The sequence below is a fragment of the Malania oleifera genome, chromosome 3 (genome assembly GCF_029873635.1).
Source record: "Malania oleifera isolate guangnan ecotype guangnan chromosome 3, ASM2987363v1, whole genome shotgun sequence".
NCBI lineage: Eukaryota > Viridiplantae > Streptophyta > Magnoliopsida > Santalales > Ximeniaceae > Malania > Malania oleifera.
The window spans coordinates 24,773,202-24,790,426 of NC_080419.1; the positions used below are offsets into that span (position 1 = coordinate 24,773,202).

At 36.8% G+C, this 17,225-nt stretch overlaps 1 protein-coding gene across 2 annotated transcripts in view; it reads right to left on the minus strand.

The window, feature by feature from the left end:
- Window positions 1-17,134, minus strand: part of LOC131150773 (bidirectional sugar transporter SWEET17) — a 34,965-nt gene extending 17,831 nt beyond the window's left edge. Inside the window, exons 1-5 of one of the 2 annotated variants that reach the window (XM_058101712.1) lie at window positions 16,857-17,134; window positions 16,651-16,687; window positions 16,229-16,439; window positions 15,935-16,096; window positions 14,902-15,021 (exon numbers count right to left, since the gene is read on the minus strand). In XM_058101712.1, coding sequence (XP_057957695.1) covers window positions 14,902-15,021; window positions 15,935-16,096; window positions 16,229-16,439; window positions 16,651-16,687; window positions 16,857-16,893 — 567 coding nt within the window. In that variant the 5' untranslated portion in view covers window positions 16,894-17,134. The remainder of the gene's footprint in view (window positions 1-14,901; window positions 15,022-15,934; window positions 16,097-16,228; window positions 16,440-16,650; window positions 16,688-16,856) is intronic. The other variant, XM_058101713.1, reaches the window with a different exon arrangement.
- Between the last annotated feature and the right edge of the window lie 91 nt (window positions 17,135-17,225).

The following is a 17,225-nucleotide window of genomic DNA, read 5'->3' on the forward strand; positions in this document are numbered from 1 at the left end:
AATTTTGAAATCCCAAACCTATTAAGAGGAACAGAGATTTTGAAATGGAATGACCCCTCTTAATTTGGAGATTCTTGGCTAGACTTTAGGACTTGGATTTTAAAATTGCCAACTTCAATAATCCAAAAATCCAAGAACTTTAAAGACTAGCCCGCAATGAGTTTGGAAAACTTCGGGGACTCCAATTAAAGAAAATTGTTTTTGAGATCAACTAATTTAGAGGTACTTGACTTAGACGGGATCAACAATTCCCAAGACTCTAAACCCTAATACCCTAAAAGGGGGAATTATCTTTGGAACTATAGGGGTCCTGTATAGGAATGAAGATTAATCTTGCAACTAAGAGGAATTAATTAAACTTTCCAACAACACAACCTAATACTTGGCTCAAGAACAAAAACAAAACTTGGATCGGCCATTTATGCAACTCAACTTTAAACCATTTTTTAGAGACTTGATTGAGATCAAGAGGACTCGAGTGAAAGGTCAGGGCCTTAATTTAAGAACTCGGGGTCATTCAGGGCTTAAAGTCAACTCCTGTTTCGCTAGGTTTCTTTGGGGTAGCCTGGTTAAAATTGGAGTGTCGACTTACTTAAATGAAAATTTTAACATATAACCGTGTGGCATGAGATTAATTAACAAATAATTTTATATAAATTTGTTGAAATTGTTATGGTATGATATTGTGAGTATATGACGTAATACTAGTTTATGGATATATGTATATAGTGAGATTACTGTGAAATTATAAAATAACAGGTTTGATATGGATATGGGGATATGACCATTTAATTATGTTTTATGGTAAGATAGATTTTGCATTTGATTAAGAAATATGAAATGGTGATGCTCAGTATAGAAACTCTGTGTGAAGTTTATAATGATGTCGAAGGCCTGTGTGGCGTATAAATTGAAATGGTGATGCACAGTATAGAAACTCTGTGTGAAGTCTATACTCATGCCGAAGGCCTGTGTGATGTATAAATTGAAGTGGTGATACTCAGTATAAAAATTATGTGTGAAGTCTATACTAATGTTGAAGGCCTGTGTGGTGTATAAATTGAAGTGGTGATGCTCAGTATAGATATAATAACATCAAAAAGGGATATAGAAGATTAGTGGAGTGATTCCCCCAAAAAAATTTAATTAATTAATTTATTTATTTATTTATTATTATTATTATTATTGGAATCACTCCACTAATCTTCTATATCCCTTTTTAGGGTTATTACACTTATGGAGTTCTCCTTAGGAACTAGGTGGTGCGTGAACTATCATGCATGCAGTCCGTGAGCATTCAAGGAATTGAGCCTGCTGGTTGCATGAGTCATTCACGTGAACATGAAGGACGTGTGTATGGGCCATGCGTGAGAAGGCTTGTAGCTGCACAAGAAGAAATTAAAGTGGAGAGTCGTGTGTGCATGCGTGAACAAGGAAGGACTTGAGGCCTGTGCATGAGAAGCTTTGAAGGATGGTCGGCCCATGCATACTTGGAGAGGCCCATGCGCTTTGACAAGACCACATTGGAGGCCCATGCACATGGGAGGCATGCGTTGGAATGAAAGGCTGCCAGGGCATATATGAAAAAAGGGGTTTTAATTAGCTTTTAGGGTTGCTTTTTGGCATAGGGTTGGAAGGAGGGGCAGCAAAAGGGGGGAGTTGCAACTGGAGTGTTGGGGTTTGCGCCACACGAGCTGCAACTCTCCATACTCTACGGCCACTCTCTCCTTCTCTCTTTCATTCTCTCTCTTTCTTTTATTGTTATTTAGTTATTTTATTTTAACTTAATGTCATTTTAAATACTTTGTTTGAGCTTTTTTATTTATTATTCTACTTCAATGCATTTTAAATATCTTGTTGGAGCCTTTCATTAGTTTAAATTCAGTTATTTTTATTTAAGAGTTTGGTTGAGTTTATTCATTGTTAAGTTTAATTTATTTATTTAGTTAAGCTTTATTTATTGTTAAGTTTAGTTTTTTTTCATTTAGTTGAGTCATTGTTAAGTTCAGTTTATGTTTAGATATTGTTGGATCTATTTATTTTATTTAAACTATTATTGTGTTGAGTTAGTTTATTATTGTCGTTGAGTCCAGTTATTAAGTTTTTGTCGTTTACTTGCAGGCGATTATTTATCGTTATTCTTTTCTTGTCATTTATCTTATGTGTGTTAGGTTCTTAGTTTATGTTTTGCGTTATTTGAATTTAGTCACAAACTCTCAACAATTCAGAAATGAGAATTTGAACTGTGTTCAGTAAAATTGTTTTCTTATTTTCTTCTCTCTTTTTTAACGAGAGTTTGAAACTGATCTGCATTCCCTAAGGAGACGATCTGGCCTTTTGGGCTAATTGTTACACAACATAACTTCTATACTTGGGATAGCATTTGTGTTGCTCATTTCAGAGTGAGTTAAGTTTCTTGCACCGTTGTCGGGTAATATCTGATTTTGTTTCAAACTAGTGTTTTTTCTCGTTATTTTGATTTTTTTTCCATGAAAAAAAAAAAGAGAAAAAAAAAAGAGTTTTGAAGAAAATATGGCTGCACCTACACCCCGCACTCTTATGGATCTTTTGCAACCCATACGAACCACTGCACCAACTTACACTGCTTTACCTAATGATGCACATAATTTCACGATTAATCATAAGATGATGTTGGTGACACCTCAGTTCCACGGGATGGATTCTGAGAGTCCTTACCAGCACTTGACGGACTTTAAGTTGGCTTGCACTACTTTTATTGCTAGATCTGGAACTAATGAATATACTAAACTTCGTTTATTTCTTTTCTCTTTAAAGGATAAAGCGAAGATGTGGTTTAATTCTTTGAGGCCTAATTTTGTCTCTAATTGGACTGATATGGACCGTGAATTTCTGCATAAATTTTTTTCCCTTACAAAGAACTCAATTTTTGCAGGAACAGATCAGTCGATTCCTACAAAGACCTAATGAGACATTTCATGCAAGCTGGGAGAGATTTAGAGATCTAGTTAACATGTGCCCCACCATGGATTTGAATCATAGGGCCTGGTCAACTATTTCTACACTGTGTTGACTTCTAAATCGAAACAGTTTGTCCATACTATGTGTTCAGGAGATTTATTTGACAAGGAACTTGATGACGCACTAGGTTTTCTGAATTATTTAGTTGAAAATGCTCAGCAGTGGAACATTAGGATTGACAAAAGATCAATTACAGTTCAACCATTAAGAGTAATACCTGGTGGAGGGCAGTATGAACTATGAACTGAAGGATGATGTTGATGTTCAGGCACATCTGACTGAAATCACTAGAAGATTGGATGTTATGGAGATGGAAAAGAAGAATAGTACAGAGCAACCTTGGAATCAACCTCCCTAGTCCTATGCACCACCTTCTCAGCCGACATATCATCAGGCTGCCTTTCAACATCAGTATCAGCCACATCAGATTTTTCAAATCTATTCTTCAGCAACACTCGCTCCATCGAAGAAGTCTTTGAGGATAGTATGGCACATATGGCAAATACACTTCAGCAATTTATGCAGGCCATAACCAATACGTAGACTTCTCAAGCCATCAACGAGATTAGGACTGATTTGGCTAGGCCGAACACAACATTAAGTGCATTAGAGAAAGATGAATCTCATTTCAAGCCCAACTAGATACTCAAGTGCAAGCTGCAATCTTGGAACCATCATCCTCTATTGGAGTAAATGTCAAGGATGGCAATACAAAAGCAAATCTCCGCAGTGGTAAGGTGACTGGTATACCAGATAGGGAGGTTGAACAGAATGGTAAGAGTTTAACTTTTAAAGAACCAGGTAAAAATTCTAATGTTGATGTTTCTGAGGAACCGAAGGTAACTGTTCCGACACCTTTTCCTTAGAGACTGGTTATTAAAAAAGTGAATTACTGAATAAAGATCCTTTCTTGTTAATACAAGGAAGTCAATCTACAAATGTTTTGTTTGCGAGTTTGAAGAGCAAAGATTTATTTGAGGCTAACTTCTATGTAAGTAACAAAACTAATTCATTGTGGCGACTCAAATTTGGAGACTCGCCAGTTCAATTTATAAACCTACACCCACCAGATGAAATTCCTCTCGAACCTCCTTAAGACATACTATGATGTTTTTCTTTCCTTTATTTTCATTTTTTTTTCTTTTTTTATTTTTAGTTTATTTTCAGGTATATTTTCCCTTAGTATCAGTCTTTCTTTTCCCTTACTTCTCTACCCAGGTACGCTTCTACTTCCCTTAGTATCATTCTTTTGCTTCTCTTTTCAACCATTGAGGACAATGTTACATTTTAGTTAGAGGGAAAGCATTTGTATGTGATATTAAGTGTCGTCATATGATAGAGTTTAATATGATATTTGCATGTGATGTTTTCATGTCAATTTAGTCCACCCTTAGGAAATGCTGGTATTGAGCTCAGAGCATGCTGAATTCCTTATTTGTGAACGTTTCATGCCAATTTTTTTTTCCTTTTTAGGACATGGAACATATAGGATGTAGTGCAAATCAAAATTTAAATCAAAGGAGAAATTTATTCATTTCACTTAGTCTCAACCAAGGGAAGGACATTGATAGTTTTTCTACACACACAACACAAGTCAGAAGACTTAGAAAGACTATCTTAGATTATTTTTGGTTGATATATACTTCAGTTATTTGAGACTCTAATGAACCATATACTAATGGCATAGAAAAAGAGAGAAAGAAAAATTTTGAAGCAGATGAAAATAAGAAACAAGTCTGGAATCAATTGCAAAAAGAAAAGAAGAAAAAGAGAGGAAAGAATAAGAAAAGAAATACATAGAGGAAACAATTGTGTATTGGAAAGGGCTACCTATTATCGGGGTCATAACTAAATAAAAAAAGTGGGTGCCTTCTTAAGTGTAGTAGCGTGAAAACCACCATTGTATATTCATGCATTGGAAATGACTACCTACTACCAAGATCCTAACTAAACAAGAAAGTGGGTGCCTTTTAAAGTGTAATAATGTGGAAGCCGCCAATACAATGGTTTTGAATTAGAGTAAGACCGTGCTGTTGTCTCAGATTAATTGTTGTAATTGAAACCGTTAATATCGTTTGGTAATCAATCTTGGAATTCTAGTCTTATTCTCATGCACGTGAGCTTTGTTACATTCCATTACCTTGGTTGGTTTACTAAAAGGTGTATAAGTCTCTCAGCTGATGTTTAACTTGGGTTAATCTATTTCCTATGTTCCTAAATTCACTAAGCTTATTTCATGGCATGTGATTTTTAAAAGTACTGGAATTATGGTTGCTACTCCCTTGGTTTGAATGCATTCACGTTACTTGCTAGAGACTAGCAAAACGTTAGTTGGAGGGTGTGATTACGCATCAAAGTTGCATAATTAAGTATTTAAATGCACCAATTAAGTGTTATAATTTTAAGTAAATACTTAATTATGTCCAATATTTTAATCATTGAGCTCATTTGATAATTTTAAGATAATTATCCTATTTTTTTCATAAATTTACAGATATTCATATTTTATTATTATAGGATAATTTTTGAAAATTAAAGTCAAAATTAAAATGTACGTGAATCGTGCGTGAGAGAAACCAGGTCATGCATGCAAAGAAGGTTGTGTACGCGAGCCATGTGCGTGAAAAAGAACCAAGGAACCATGCACGTGAAGGGATTGTGAGCTACGGGAGTCGTGTGTGCATGTAACATGCATGAAATTACATGAGCCATGGCCACGAGCTTTGGCCGCAAGCTTCATCAAAGAAGCCATGCGAAATGGGTTGCAAATGCATGCTTGTGGACTTCTCCTTGGGAACTGGGCCGTGCGTCAACTGTCATGCATGCAATCTGTGAGCATTCAAGGAACTAGGCATGTCGGTTGCATGAGTCATTCACGTGAACATGAAGGATGTGTGCATGGTCCATGCGTGAGAACGCCTGGAGTTGCACAAGAAGAAATTAGACTAGAGAGCTGTGTGTGCATGCGTGAACAAGGAAGGACTTGAGGCCCGTGCATGAGAAGCTTTGAAGGATGGCCAGCCTATGCATACTCGGAGAGGCCCATGCGCATGGGAGGCATGCACTAGAATGAAGGTCTGCCAAGGCATTTATGGAAAAAGGGTTTTAATTAGCTTTTAGGGTTGCTTTTTGGCATAGGGTTGGAAGGAGGGGCAGCAAAAGAGGGTAGTCGCAACTGGGGTGTTGGGGTTTGCGCCGCAGGAGCTGCAACTCTCCATACTCCACGACCACTCTCTCCTTCTCTCTTTCATTCTCACCCTTTCTTTTTTTTTTTTGGATTCGTCCGGGTATCCGCCTACCGTCAACAGTGTCAGTTTTACTGTCCACTGCACCGGCCAGCGACTAATCCCACGCCCCGTGGATCCGGCCCCACATCACCACGAGGAGGGTAAACCAGGAGCTCAGAGCGGAATCGATCCCGGGTGGCTCATTGCTGACCTCGTGAGAGGCACACCCTGGAAATCGCTCCACCACCTGAGCTTAGCCCTGGGGGCCATTCTCACCCTTTCTTTTATTGTTATTTAGTTGTTTTATTTTAATTTAATGTCATTTTAAATACTTTGTTGGAGCTTTGTTATTTATTATTCTACTTCATTGTATTTTAAATATCTTGTTGGGTATTTCATTAGTTTAAATTAAGTTATTTTTTTTAAAGAGTTTGGTTGAGTTTATTCATTGTTAAGTTTAATTTATTTATTTAGTTGAGCTTTATTTATTGTTAAGTTTAGTTTGTTTTCATTTAGTTGAGTCATTATTAAGTTCAGTTTATGTTTAGATATTATTGGATCTATTTATTTTATATAAGTTATTAAGGTGTTGAGTTAGTTTATTATTGTCGTTAAGTCCAATTATTAAGTTTTTGTCGTTTACGTGCAGGCGATTATTTATCGTTATTCTTTTCTTGTCATTTATCTTATGCGTGTTAGGTTTTTAGTTTATGCTTTACATTATTTTAATTTAGTCACAAACTCTCAACAATCCAAAAATACGAATCTGAACTGTGTTTAGTAAAATTAGTTTCTTATTTTCTTCTTTTTGTTTTAACGCGAGTTTGAAACTGATCTACATTCCCTGAAGAGATGATCTGGCCTTTTGGACTAATTATTACACGACATAACTTTGATACTTGGAATAGCCTTTGTGTTGCTCATTTCAGAGTGAGTCAACTTCCATCAAGGTAGTGTTGGGATTGGTGGCGCATTTTAATATGCATTTGGAGCAGATGGACGTAAAGACAGTGTTTCTCCATGGTGATTTGGAGAAGCTGATTTATATGATTCACTTATTTTTTCTGCATTTATGTAAAGAGTTTTGATGATGGTTCACTTAATTTTTCTATTGCTTTATATGGATTACATGTTCATTGCTGCGAAAATTATGATTAAGGTTAATCAGTTGAAAACTCTGTTGAGCAAAGAGGTTAACATGAAGGATTTGGGCGTAGCCAAAAAGATTCTTGGGATGGAGATTCGTAGGGACAGAGCTGCAGGGAGATTATGGTTATCTTAAGGTAGCTATGTTAAGAGGGTACTGAAGAGGTTTAGCTTGGATAATGCAAAACCAATAACTACACCATTGGCGAATCATTTTAGATTAGCTACCGCACAATGCCCAAAGATGGATGATGATGTTCGTGACATGTCAAAGGTCACATATGCTAGTGCAATAGGGTGCTTGATGTATGCTATGACATGTACAAGACCGAATCTGGTACAAGCTGTCAGTTTGGTGAGCAAGTTTCTTTCAAATCCAGGTTGACAACTTTGGGATGCAGTCAAGTGGATTTTTAGATACTTGAGGATTATGACATCATGTTCGAAAGGCAACAGAGTGATCCGTCAATTGTGGGATATATGGATGCAGACTATGTCAGGGACTTGGATTATGGGAGGTCTACAACAGCGTATGCATTCGCCCTTGTGTGAGGGCCTATTTGTTGGAGGTCCATGGTACAGTGATGCGGATCAACATGCCTTATGTACCCCTTTTACTGATATGATGACACATGAACGATCTCCCGATGTCCACTTCTTTGCTGACATGGTGACACGTGGATGACCTCCAAATGTCCACTAATATTTATATTTGTTTTGCAGGAACACATGGGATCAATTGAAGATCTTCTACTTCTTTGATGGAAGACTTTTTTTTATGTGAAGACTTTGTTATTGTGTTAATTTATATTTTTCGTGGATATGTTATTTTAAGATTATTAGGTGCTTGAAGACCCAAGTGAAGTATTGAAGTAAAGTCCAACTAAAAACCCATGTGGGCCCCATATGGCTCCAATGTGCCCCACACGGTTTTGGCCTTCTTTTTGAAATATGTTTAAATTTCAAATTTGAATTGTAATAATGCAAGACAACTAAGCTTGACTTGTGTGCTTATGAGTTGGAGTTCTTTGTTTTTTAGTAAGTATTAATTGTGTTAGGTTAATAGTTGTTGAAAGTTGTTGAGAGTTGTTGTTGAGAGTTGTTAAGTATTTAATGCTTTGTCTCCCAGGCTATGCCTATAAATAGTCTTCTTATTATAAGAACAAGATATGAAGAGGAAGTTGAAGTTGAACATAGAAGAAACATTTCTTTGCTTGAGCTTGTAAAGTTTGTCCCTCTCCTTGTGAGTGAGTGGTGTGAGGCTACAGCGTTCTCTTCGAAGATCAAGTGGTGAAAGACCACAAAACTATCCAACAACTCCATCAACCCTCCTCCATCTAATACTCTCATGGCCCCCATCAACACCACACGGCCAGCATCTTCATACACCCACACGACGATCATCATCTACACTTCATTGCTGCGTTCATCTTGTGATTCAAAGCTTGTACGAAAAACCTACAGTGTGACCTAACTACGTGTGGAACAACATCAAGTCATCCAAATCAATCCGTTGGTAACTTTGGTACTTGTGTTTGAATCCTTTGCTATATCTTGTGAACCCTTACTAGTAGATTAAAATCACATCTTTGACTAACCCATTTGATCCATAGATTGCAAAATTGGTACTTGCTAGTTAAAATCAATTGTATGAATATTATTTTATTAACATAGAACTTATATTCTTTAATCTTTGAAATAGCAAATTTTCAGCATACAACTTGATTCTTTTGTGAAAGAACCAATTGGGACTTAATTGCTAGACAAGTCATACGTCTTTTCAAAATCCTTGAACATGTGAAATAAAGCATGATTTATTGTGTTTATGTTCAGATAATTAAATACCTAATTTAAAATGTTTAAGTGTATGTGCTTGTGTGAGGGTAGAACCGTAGGACATAAGTTGACCATTCCAATCCTACATCATCTTGGTATCAAAGACTAGTTCAAATTAGGCGAACCCTCTAAGTCCCAACATCTTCATTTTCCATCTGCCAAATTTATGTGCGATTTTCACTATCAAAACCTTCCCATATTCAAAAACGTTAAAGCCAAAAGTTGTGGAATTGTCTTAGCTTTCTTTTGACACCAAGATCATCTTATTTGGAGTTTCGTAGCAAAAGTTATGCCTTAAATACTGAAAGGTATTTGCGGGTAAAAATCCATTAGCAGCTCTCGGGTTTCCAGAAAAAAGGGCGATGATTTTGCACAAAACAGCCCACCTATACTCTGAATTTTGGATATTTGGGTCTTAGTTATGTTAGGTTTACACTTTACCTTACCTTTTATAACCAAACACCATTCCAAAGGGCTGTTCTAGTGCTCTCTGAATCCTTTCCCAACCCCTAGGATGTCTACTCAAGTCAGGAATCCTTACCGAGGTCATAGGATTCATGTTGAGAGAGAGCCACTTATGACTCCTAGAGAAAGACCTTCCCTCCCTCCACAAAGGCGAGTGATTCGCCAATATGACATTGCTAGGATACCCCCCACGTCATGAGCTTTATGCCCAACATTGGGATGATGAGGACTATGACGTTGATGACCTTCATGTTAAGAGATCTTACCTAAGGGACCATTGTGATCCTTACGAGGATGTAATGAAGCAAGTAAAGATACAAGCCCCCACCTATGATGGGCAGATGGACCCTCAATTCTTCCAATATTGGTTGACTGGGATAGATTCCTATTTTGATTGGTATAAAATGACTGACCCTCATCGGGTTAAGTTTGCAAAAATGAGGTTAACAGGGCAAGTCAAGCTCCATTGGATGAATGTTGAGAGACAAGAAGCGAGGTTAGATCATAGACCCATTGAGCATTGGAATCTAATGAAGGGTAGGTTAAGGGAGAAGTGTGTGCCCCTTAGTTATAGAGAACACCTTATGGATACGCTTTACAGCTTGCAACAGGGTATCATGACTGTTTTAGAATAAATGAGTCAATCTTATGAGTTGTCTATAAGATATGGTGTCTATGAGACTGTTAGTCAACAGATATCTCGATTTTGTAGAGGATTAAAGCCTAAACTAAGGAGAGAACTGTTTCTCCATCACATTGAATCCCTTGAACAAGCCTATAATTTAGCTCATGACTTTGAGCAAATGAATAAAGGGCCTCTAGGAAAACGATTTGGCCACCCTTCAAATGAGCCACACTCTAAAAGGGTACAGAGCCATAACAAGTCTCAACCAACACAATCAGGTCAAGTTGCTTCCTGAGGGAGCAATCCCACGGTCCAAAAACCTATGGACAAAGGGAAAGCACCCATGACTGGATCCTCTCACACAAGTTCTGGCAGTGCAGTGTGCTTCAAGTGCCATAAACAAGGACACTTTCCCAAACAATGTCCCACTAGGAACTTGGCACTTGATAAGGAAGATGGTGAGAAAAAGAACAAGGAAAAGAAAGAAACTAGTGGAGAAACCTTGAATATCATAAGTGAAGAGCCATTTGAGTAGGAAAGTCAAGATACACAGGAAGTGTCTGTGGTTGTTACTAAGGAGACTGGGATACCCCAACCTGATAAGGAAACACCACTGGAAGTATCACCTATACTTTTCAAGTTTGAGGATGTCATCTTTAAGCCACCTAGTGAATTACCTTCCATAAAAGAGATTCAACATGTCACTTGTTCCTTATTCATCTCTGCCTAATCTACCATCTAAGTCCAAAGTGCGAGAGTAGTCTGAAACATTTTCAAAGAACATACATGATCTACACTCTGACATAATAATGAAAATTAATTTGAATAATGAACATTATAAATCTAGTGCTGACATATATCGCAAGTTACAAAAAATTTCAGAAGGCGATATGGTTATGTTCCACATTCGTCCTAAGTGGATTCCATTAAAAAGGGTAAGAAAGTTGCATACTAAAAACATGGAACATTTCAAAGTTTTAAAGAAAATTAGTTCTAATGATTACATCCTTAATATTCCTATTGATTGTTTAATGTTAAAAATCTAACCCCTTTTCTTGAAGCAGCAACTTTTGTGGAGCCTTCAAATTTTAACCAGGCAGGTGATCCTACTTCATTCCCTAATCCTCTTGAACTAGAAACTCTAGAGTTATCTTTGTCTCCACCTTTACCCATACCAAAAAACCTTGATGAGATCGAAGAGATCTTGGATGATAAGGCAACGTTCACACGAGTAGGATCATATCAAAAGTTCTTTGTCAAGTGGAGAGACAAGCCACTTTCGGAGAGGAGTTGGATACTTAAAGAAGACCTCCTTCATCACACCTCGGAGTTGTATTCCCAGTACATCACCTCTAATTCTTCGGAGAAGAATTCTTTTGGGCCTGGGAGAGATAATGGGGATCAACATACCTTATGTATCCCTTTTACTGATATGATAACACATGGAGAACCTCCCAATGTCCACTCCTTTTCTGACATGGTGACACGTGGATGACCTCCAGATGTCTACTATTGTTTATATTTGTTTTGCAGGAACACATGGGATCAATTGAAGATCTTCGACTTCTTTGATGGAAGACTTTTTTTATGTGAAGACTTTGTTATTGTGTTAATTTATATTTTCGTGGATATGTTATTTAGATTATTAGGTGCTTGAAGATCATGCTTGAAGACCAAAGTGAAGTATTGAAGTAAAGTCCAACGCAAAACCCATGTGGGCCCCACATGGATTTTGGGCCCCACACGATTTTGGCCTTCCTTTTGAAATATATTTAAATTTCAAATTTGAATTATAATAATGCAAGACAACTAAACTTGACTTGTATGCTTATGAGTTGGAATTCCTTATTTTTTTAGTAAGTATTAATTGTGTTAGGTTAATAGTTGTTGAAAGTTATTGAGAGTTGTTGTTGAAAGTTGCTAAGAGTTGTTAAGTGTTTAATGCTTTGTCTCCTAGGCTATGTCTATAAATAGTTTTCTTATTGTAAGAACAAGATATGAAGAGGAAGTTGAAGTTGAATATAGAAGAAACATTTCTTTGCTTGAGCTTGTAAAGCTTGTCCTTCTCCTTGTGAGTTAGTGTGAGGCTACGGCGTTCTCTCTAGAGATCAAGTGATGAGAGACCACTAAACTATCCAACAACTCCATCAACCCCTCCTCCATCTAATACTCTCACGGCCCACATCAACACCACACGGCTAGCACCTTCATACACCACACGACGATCATCATCTACACTTCATTGCTGCGTTCATCTTGTGATTCAAAGCTTGTACGAAGGACCTACAGTGTGACCTAACTACATGTGGAACAACATCAAGACATCCAAATCAATCCCTTAGTAACTTCAGTACTTGTGTTTGAATCCTTTGCTATATCTTGTGAACCCTTGCTAGTAGATTAAAATCACATCTTTGAATAATCCATTTGATCCATAGATTGCAATATTGGTACTTGCTAGTTAAAATCAATTGTATGAATATTAGTTTGCTAACATAGAACTTCTATTCTTGAATCTTTGAAATAGCAACTTTTCAGCATATAACTTGATTTCTTTGTGAAAGAACCAATTGGAACTTAATTGCTAAACAAGTCATACACATTTTCAAAATCCTTGAGCATATGAAATAAAGCATGATTTATTGTGTTTATGTTCGGATAATTAAATTCTTAATTTAAAGTGTTTAAGTGTGTGTGCTTGTGTGAGGGCAGAACCGTGGGACATAGGTTGACCATTCCCGTCCTACATCATACAGTCTCTAGTTGCACTATCTAAAACTGAGTCGGAGTATATGGCGATGGCCGAAGCTACCAAGGAAGCATTGTGGCTTACAGGATTGGTCAAGGAGTTAGGTATTCAGTAATGTGGACTTCAGCTGGGTCGTGATAGTTAGAGTTGCGAGGATCAAGCACATAGATGTGAGGTTTCATAGGATCCTGGAATTGGTTTCTTTTGGTGAACTCTTGCTTAAAAATGTTCACACTTCTAAGAATGCAGCAAACGTGTTGACAAAGTCTGTTACCACGAATAAGTTCAAGCATTTTTTTGGACTTCCTTAACGTATCCAAATGCTAGATGGGAGGCGTCCTAACCTATTATCCTAGGTAGAGTCGCGGGTTATGTTTTCATTTTTCTCCTAAGGGGTGTATATTCGCCAAGGTAAAGATTGTTGTAATATGTGGCTCATATATTGAGTGGAACACATGTACAAAGAAAACATGGTGAGAAAAGAAAGAAGCTGGTTTGTAAAGGAAACCATCAACAATTTGCAAAGCTTCATCGACGGAGTCAGACTCAGGAAGAAAACCATTGATGGTTTTGCAAAGACCTTCGACGGTTATATCGACGGGTTGGTCTCTGGAATAAACCGTCGATGGTATGTCTGAAACTGTCAACGGTTTTGCTCAGTTACTCAGTGTTGTTTTTCAAATTTTGAATTGGAAAGTTGAATAGATTGGGATTTCAAGGGGAAAACCTTCGGGGGTTGAAGAGGGTTAGCATATATATAATGTTGTATGTTGTAACTCTTGTCTTTTGAACACAAGATAGTGAAAATTACAATTGTTTACTCCCTTGGACGTAGGTATTACCGAACCACGTAAATTATTTGTGTCATTGATTAATTACTTTCATACAATCTATGTGATTGTATTTTCGTATTATTCATCATTGGTTGTTGCATTGTATGATCTGAACAGCTTGTTTGTTTCCGTTGCGCATTGATTTGCACTACAATATATATCACAATATATTGGAGTATTATTAAAAAAATTATATTGTCATTGTGAACCCTTTTTTTATGTGTCTACCCGTACTGAATAGTATATATATATATATATATGTGAGTGTGTGTGTACACATGCGCATATGTATTGAACAATAAATATAAGGCACGATGTCACATAAGAGGAAACAAAACTATTCTAATAAGTAAAACATAAAATTTGCATGTTACAAATGTCATATTCAAATTTTGAAAATTGAAAATAAATATGAAATAGAAGTAGAAGTAGGCTTTCAAAAAAAATTTAAAAGAGAAAAAGACAAAAAAAAAAAAAAAAGAGTCAAGGTGGTCAGTTGAAAATTTTGATGGGCCCAACAAACGGGCCCGTGTTCATCAGCAAAGTCTTCAAAAGGCCCACCTCCAATAATTGAATGGTAATCATACGCGAATCATTAATAGTAGATTTTTTTTGGGCTGGCCGACTTAACTTGGCCAGTTGGCCCATCCAATAAGTATTCTCTGCTGGGAAGGGTCCTACCCTTCCAACACCATATCTTACTCCATTGACTTTTTTTTTTTTTAAATAATAATTAATAATAACATATTTGAGCCTGAAGATATTTTTTGGGGGGTATTAATTAAATTCACTAATTAACTGGTTACTGGAGCATTAAGGAGATTAATTACCGTGCCTATCACATTTCTATTGTGCAAGTAATACGCATAGTTGAATCTGATGTGCAATTATAGTAATTAATGAAGCCTCGACAATATAATATAATATAATGTATGCAAGGAATAAAATTGTATATAATTAGCAATGGACTGATCATTATATATATGATTATACAGGTAGGAAGGGGTGGGGGGGACTTACCATAAGAAAGTAATCAGGAAGGAGGAGAGAATAGAAAGTCCAAACCCCTCCATTTATGGAAAGGAAGAATGAGAGAAGGAATGGCATGTACTCCACACTTTTGGTCGTCACCACTGTTTTCTTAGGAGCAAAAAGAAAAATATTTAAGACACTTTCAAAATAACATCTGTCACTTAGGCTAACCATATAAAAATAATCATTCAAAAAGTGCGTTTGCTTGACATGCCATTAATTAATAATTTACAACTGGGGTTTTGGATTTGAATCAAATGATGTAAAAAGTAAGGTGGGAAATCTTAATTGAGAGTCTGAAAATTTTTTATTTATAAGATTGGAGCTCCAACTTGAATAATTTTGAAAGGGTACGAGATGCATGAACTAAATTAAGGAGAATACGTACCGTATGTAATATCTAAGATAAATGGTTTGAACCAAATAAACATCACAAGCACATCTAGATCAGGGGTTAGGGTGATGGGTGAAAAGAGGGCTTCAAAATTGATTTTGCTCGATTTTGAGATTCAGTAAAGGAAAATTTTTCCTTATGAATAAGTCAGCATCTGTGAGGCCCATGAGGTAAATTAGACAATTTCTATTTTAGGCCATGAGACAAACTTTCAACATCAAGATTTGTCTCTATTGATCAAGATCAATTTTATTAATTAGCGAATCATATTGTTCAAGATTAAAAAAAAAAAAAAAAGACTTTAGGGGATGGTCGGCAATCACACAAGTGAGAGGTTACGATTTGGTGTGAATTTTTATGTGATTTAGCATTGTGCATGCATAAATACAATAAAAGGCCTCAAGCTCCAATCCCCTAGGGTTTCGGTTTCGATTGCTGGCTTGTGGGTTATTTATTAAATTACGAAGGATGTATCAGTAATGTTTTCATACTCTGATTTGGTGCTGCTTGGGTGGGTCTAAAAGGCTTGCCCAAGTTGGGATTTCGGGCCACAAAAAAAAAAATACTGCTGGAAGCCTCTAGCTACTGATAATAAAGACAATTAATTAAGCTTAATTAGGTACATACCATGGCAGATAGAGGGGCAGCATACATGAGGATGTTTAGGGCAGCACAGATGAAGCCTAATGCCTCAGTACGTTTTTCTCCTTGCAAAGTCATCTTGGTTACTCCTATTGCCGCTGCTAAAATCCCCACATCCAATATTCCCACCAGAATCCCAGTCTTCATCTATATGCATATATATACATACATATATAATGCACGCACAGAGGCACGTTAAGTTTAATTATAATGATCAATTCAGTAATTATTATTAACTAATTAATCAATAAACTGTGACGAATAAAAAAAATTAGATACCCTCATCCTGCGAGGTGAAAAGATGAGGAACAAGATGAGGTAGGTAGTTTCAACGACAATGCCGAAGCCATTGATGGTGGCCACCAGGAGTTCGCCGGACTTGGTGAGGGCGTAGTAAGCCCATAGGGATGAACACAGCAGTGAGCATATGTATGGCACGCTCTCAAATTCCTCTGTCGATCTCTGCTTCACTATTCGCCAAAACGTCTTTCTACATATATATATATATATATATATATATATACACACACATAGCTAGCTCATTCATAATATTGTAGAACAATATAATTATATATGATGGGATGTATGGATTATATTGTTAATTCATGTATAATTCAAGCTCCCTCTCTATCTCTCTTTTTCGATCTCATATCCATATTTGAGAGAGAGAGAGAGAGAGAGAAAGAGAAAGAGAAGCTTACAGGGGAGAGAGAAAGACCAGCACTGAGATGATGTTGCCTGCAGCAAGAAGAATTGAAATTAAGCATATATACATGCACGTAAATCGCTGCAGGTTAATATATAAACCCGAATAGTCAAGAGAAGCTGTTCATGATATGAATAAAGGGAAAACGAATGAATGCAGTGGTAGTCTAAATGATGATGGGTGGAGACCGATGGATCTCACCAATGACTCCCATGAGAAAGCTCAACAGATCTTCCATCTTCAGTAGCTAGTAGCTATATGATTACTACTAGTTATTATGAACTGATGGAGAAGCAAGCTAGCTAGGAAGAGCCACGTAGGGGAATGATCATCTAACATACAGAAGATAGGATCGTTTGAAGGGATCAGAAAGGATATTTGTTTTGTGCTGAATGGAAAATCCCAGGGCCGCTGTCGGGGGCGGCCCTGCCTTTAGGCAATTGAGGCAGGCGCCTAGCCCCAAATTTTTAGGACCCTTCAATTTTTTTAATATAATAATATTATTTTTGTATTCCAAAATTTTTTTTAATTAAATAATATTAATATTATTTATTATACTCTATTCCCATA